Source organism: Triticum aestivum, chromosome 4D (genome assembly GCF_018294505.1).
Source record: "Triticum aestivum cultivar Chinese Spring chromosome 4D, IWGSC CS RefSeq v2.1, whole genome shotgun sequence".
Lineage (NCBI taxonomy): Eukaryota > Viridiplantae > Streptophyta > Magnoliopsida > Poales > Poaceae > Triticum > Triticum aestivum.
Genome location: NC_057805.1, coordinates 106,180,992 through 106,186,402, shown reverse-complemented (window position 1 = coordinate 106,186,402; position 5,411 = coordinate 106,180,992). Strand labels below are relative to the sequence as shown.

At 47.6% G+C, this 5,411-nt stretch overlaps 1 protein-coding gene across 1 annotated transcript; it reads left to right on the top strand.

The window, feature by feature from the left end:
* Positions 1-726: 726 nt before the first annotated feature.
* LOC123096524 (protein FAR1-RELATED SEQUENCE 3) lies at positions 727-3,671 on the top strand. The gene is made up of 4 exons (XM_044518270.1): positions 727-962; positions 1,047-2,367; positions 2,477-2,764; positions 2,850-3,671. Exons 2-4 carry the CDS (start codon positions 2,251-2,253, stop codon positions 3,510-3,512), a joined length of 1,068 nt encoding a protein of 355 aa, XP_044374205.1. The 5' UTR covers positions 727-962; positions 1,047-2,250; the 3' UTR covers positions 3,513-3,671.
* The last annotated feature ends 1,740 nt before the right edge of the window (positions 3,672-5,411 follow it).

Sequence of the window (5,411 nt, the reverse complement as noted above, 5' to 3'; positions counted from 1 at the left end):
ACAAGATTTGCCCAGCTCCAGTGAGGGAGGGGCGATTACGATAATACATCATCAACTCGCTCGAGTGCTTGTACTCGTTGCTAGGTGGTCCATGAACATGGTTTAAATTTTTGTTACCTCTAAGGATATTTGTTCCGATGTTAAAAATTATTAATAGATCTAAGGACTTTCGACAAAAAAGTAAATCACTAACTTATCAAACTGTAGGAAACAATATAAAATTATCTCTTGCTATCATTAGAGCATGAAAAATCGAAACACATAGATGTCAGTTGATCATTGTTATGAAAAAATATATCTATATAATCAGAAAACACATGATAGGATGTTAGAAATATGGAAATAAAATCAATCAAACATCATATTCTAAGTATTTATCGGGCAATCTCCTGAAAAGTAGCCACTACTCGAGTGCGTCGATTTGGAGCTCGGGCTCAGCTGCACCTATAATCTACGTCGTCCGTCCGTGTCTTGGGATGTGAACAATTACAGCTGGCGGGGCCTGTGCGATCCGCGTTAAATGGAGAAAACCCCCGAATACGGTAGGAAACAGGAGTGAAGGAGTGGGGCCGGCCCGTCTCGGCCGGACGGACGTTGTGGGGGCACGGAGTGGGCCGTGGACCAGGAACGTCGGTTTCTTACTAGGCCGTGGACCAGGACGTTAGCTCTCGCATTCTGGGCCTGGATCGGATAAGGAGTCCAAAACGAGGTTGGCTTCTGAGCCGTCTGTCGGCCGGCAGGGGCGCACGCGTGTGCTGAATAAAACGAAAGAGAACACAAGAAAAACTATCCTCTTACCGTGGTTCCTTCTAGAGGCCCCCCGCCGCCGTGGAAACCCAAAAGGGGATAGAGTTCGCCGAGGCCGCTGTAGCGGGTGGCGGCGCCACCGCGTGTGCTCCACCGTAAAGCTACTCACGGATGGTCGCAGAAGGAATGGAGTTCCTACTGGATGCGGTTGACAGGTTCGTGACCTTGCAGATCTAAGCTGAATTTCTAACTGGGTACAGAACTTATCTTATGCCGGACATTCGCCGTTGTCTACTCAGGTTCCCGGTGCGGGAGGAGTTTGCTGACAGTCTTGACAACCCAGATCCGGTCCCGCTCGCGTACCTTCTGGAGAAGGGCGGTGCAAATCCGGAGTTTGGACGGGGAGAAGACCACTCTGGGATTGCTGATATCCTGTGCGACGGTGTGCTAACTGACGCCCAAGGGGGTGCCCATCAACGACGTGTTGAGTCTCCGACGAGGTCGGCCCAATCGACGGGCAGGGTTAATCCAGAGGCCCCAGGCTGGACCAAAAGGTGAGTCTCAAAACTGCAGCCATTCAGTACATTTCTCTGCTTTCAGCTGTTAGAACAGTAACATGTTAGACAGTGATACGACGTTGGTATGACTCTGCTATATTTTACATAATTAGTAAACTATAATTTGGTACACCTATCGTACTGGAACTGATAAGTAAGCGAGGAAATGAATGTTTCATGAGTATCACCTTCCGTGTGATTGTTCTGAAGAAATAACAGCAAAGATGTGCAGTACGTGGGGGTGGAGGGGTAAGAATGAGGGACGGTGTTGCTTGTGCGATATGCTTCCGAATTAATACATAGAAAAATGCTAGTTCATGTTAGGGAGATCCTGTGGACTGATTTTTTGGGCGAACAATTTGTGCTTGCATGGATTTGGAGAGTCGCTATTTGTTTCTGAATTTGTAGACTGGAATACATTGTATTTTTTTAATCCCTCGCAGGCTTCGTCTTGGAAGTGCGCCACCTGACCGTGTGCCATGTCCATCAAGAATGAGCGCTCTAGAGCTGTCGATAAGGAAATATGCTGAGCAACCTAACAAGAGCGTGGTGCGACCTGAGCTAGGGCTTAGTTTCGATTCGCTAGGAGAGGCGTATGATTTCTACAACTTATATTCATGGGAAATTGGATTTGGGATAAAATATGGGAAAAGCAGGCTGAACGCCGAGAGAACAAAAAGCATGCAGGAGATAGTATGCGGTTGCTCGGTGAGTGTCTGTTTGCTTGTATGTATAATAAGAAGCGGCAGTGTACTGGCTGGTGTTCCAACCTGAAGTTGATGAATTTGAATCAGCTTGGGGGGCACTGCTGGACAAGTACAACTTGAGGTCTCATAGCTATATGACACAAATATATGAGACAAGGAAAAAATGGGCAAAGCCATATTTCAGGGGTGTGTTCTGTGCGAAGATGACAAGTACCCAGTGAAGTGAGAGCGCAAACCACATGCTGAAATCTTACATGCCGCCTGCGAGCCGAATGCATGTTTTCGTCCGGCAATACACGAGACTTCAATTTGACCGGGAACGCGACGAAAGCTACGAGGAAAAGAGGACCATGATTGTAAGTAGTTTTCTGCCATTACAAATCTTTTTGCTATGAATTTGCTGCTGCTTGATAGATTGTGCTCGTGGAATGACTAATACCGCCTGGAAAATTTCCTTGTTGGCAGGGAGGCGCCGTCCGGCGGACTAACCTTGCGATTGAGCGGCACGCCAGCAAAATATATACCAGGAATATGTTTGAGGAATTTGGCCGGCTGCTTTTAGAAGGGACGGCATACAACGTCACTGAAGTTGAGAGGATGAAGAAATACATCACAACACACAATAATGCAGCGAAGAGAGAGAAGTGGAGCAGAGTGGAATATGAGGTGACCATCAACGATGACAAATCAATATTCACGTGCGAGTGTGGTCAGTTTGAACACACAAGGATGCTTTGCTGCCATGCCTTAAGGGTGAGGTGGGTCGACATATTGTTGTGCAAGAATTGAGTTAGGGGGGAGAACATCGGCAATTAACATTTAACATTTGATGCTGTAGGTGATGGAGATTCTACATTTGGACGAGATTCCGAAGCACCATATCCTTAAACGGTGGACAAGAGACGCAAGGGATATACTCCCAGATCACCTGGTTCAGTACCAGAAGGACAAAGCACATAATTTGTCTTTCACATGCAGACACGCGAGGCTATACTTTAAGGCCATGGAGGTAGTGCGAATGGGGGACGCAAGCACTGCATGCTATGAGCACATGCATGCCGGCCTGGATTCTCTTCTACGTTCTGGAGCACCTCTGGCGGTCACAAGGGACGGTTTGGCTTTCGAGGATCGTCTCATTCAAAATGGAAATGGCTGTCAGGCTGCGAATGGCGAGCCTGCTTTGGTTGATCATGGAGCTGAACCATGCCACAGTGCTGCGAATTCTGTAAATGTGAATGCCCTGCAGTGCCTCGAGGCGCCAGACAAGCGTAGAGGTGCTGGCAGGCCGACGAACTGTAGGGAGAAGGCCCCGTACGAAGGGCTGAGTAAGAGAACCAGGTTCTGCAGCATTTGCTGCCGTGAGGGCCACAAGAGGACCACATGCCCAGGGAGAGGGGATGCGCCAAAGAAGCCGCGGAAACCCGGCAGATGCAAGAACTGCAGCATAGAAGGGCATCGGCGGGATACATGCAAGAGACCTCTTAGGTTTGCCGAGAGCTGAGTTGTGCATTTTTGGATTGCATCGGTTGAGGTTACCTGTTTCCTTTGAGGCTAAACATACAGTCTGCACCTGTTGAGCGTTGCTTGCGCATTGCATCCAGTTTTCTTTAATAATGTGTGCTGATAAAAAACTTTTTACGACTGAGGAACTTTGTGGCTATATGTGTTGGCGAACGTAGTAATTTCAAAAAATTTCCTACGCACACGCAAGATCATGGTGATGCATAGCAACGAGAGGGGAGAGTGTTGTCCACGTACCCTCGTAGACCGACAGTGGAAGCGTTATCACAACGCGGTTGATGTAGTCGTACGTCTTCACGATCCGACCGATCAAGTACCGAACGTACGGCACCTCCGAGTTCTACACACGTTCAGCTCAATGACGTCCCTCGAACTCCGATCCAGCCGAGTATTGAGGGAGAGTTTCGTCAGCACGACGGCGTGGTGACGATGATGATGTTCCACCGACGCAGGGCTTCGCCTAAGCTCCGCAACGGTATTATCGAGGTGTAATATGGTGGAGGGGGGCACCGCACACGGCTGAAAGATCTCAAGGATCAATTGTTGTGTCTCTGGGGTGCCCCCCTGCCCCGTATATAAAGGAGCAAGGGAGGAGGAGGCCGGCCCTAGGAGGGGGCGCACCAAGTGTGGAGTCCTACTAGGACTCCCTAGTCCTAGTAGGATTCCACCTTCCATATGGAATAGGAAAAGAGGAAGGGAAAAAGAGAAGGAAGGAAGGGGGCGCCCCCCTTCCCTAGTCCAATTCGGACCAGACCAAGGGGAGGGGTGCGGCCACCCTTGAGGCCCTTTTTCTTCTTTCCCGTATGGCCCAATAAGGCCCAATACGTATTCCCGTAACTCTCCGGTACTCCGAAAAATACCCGAATCACTTGGAACCTTTCCGAAGTCCGAATATAGTCGTCCAATATATCGATCTTTACGTCTCGGCCATTTCGAGACTCCTCGTCATGTCTCCGATCTCATCTGTGACTCCGAACTCCTTCGGTACATCAAAACTCAATAAAACTGTCATCGTAACGTTAAGCGTGCGGACCCTACGGGTTCGAGAACTATGTAGACATGACCGAGACACGTCTCCGGTCAATAACCAATAGCGGGACCTGGATGCCCATATTGGCTCCCACATATTCTACGAAGATCTTTATCTGTCAGACCGCATAACAACATACGTTGTTCCCTTTGTCACCGGTATGTTACTTGCCCGAGATTTGATCGTCGGTATCTCGATACCTAGTTCAATCTCGTTACCGGCAAGTCTCTTTACTCGTTCCGTAACACATCATCCCGCAACTAACTCATTAGTCACAATGCTTGCAAGGCTTATAGTGATGTGCATTACCGAGTGGGCCCAGAGATACCTCTCCGACAATTGGAGTGACAAATCCTAATCTCGAAATACGCCAACCCAACAAGTACCTTTGGAGACACCTGTAGAGCACTTTTATAATCACCCATTTACGTTGTGACGTTTGGTAGCACACAAAGTGTTCCTCCGGTAAACGGGAGTTGCATAATCTCATAGTCATAGGAACATGTATAAGTCATGAAGAAAGCAATAGCAACATACTAAACGATCGAGTGCTAAGCTAACGGAATGGGTCAAGTCAATCACGTCATTCTTCTAATGAGGTGATCTCGTTAATCGAATGACAACTTATGTCTATGGCTAGGAAACATAACCATCTTTGATTAACGAGCTAGTCAAGTAGAGGCATACTAGTGACACTCTGTTTGTCTATGTATTCACACATGTATTATGTTTCCGGTTAATACAATTCTAGCATGAATAATAAACATTTATCATGATATAAGGAAATAAATAATAACTTTATTATTGCCTCTAGGGCATATTTCCTTCAATATGTAATGATATGAACCT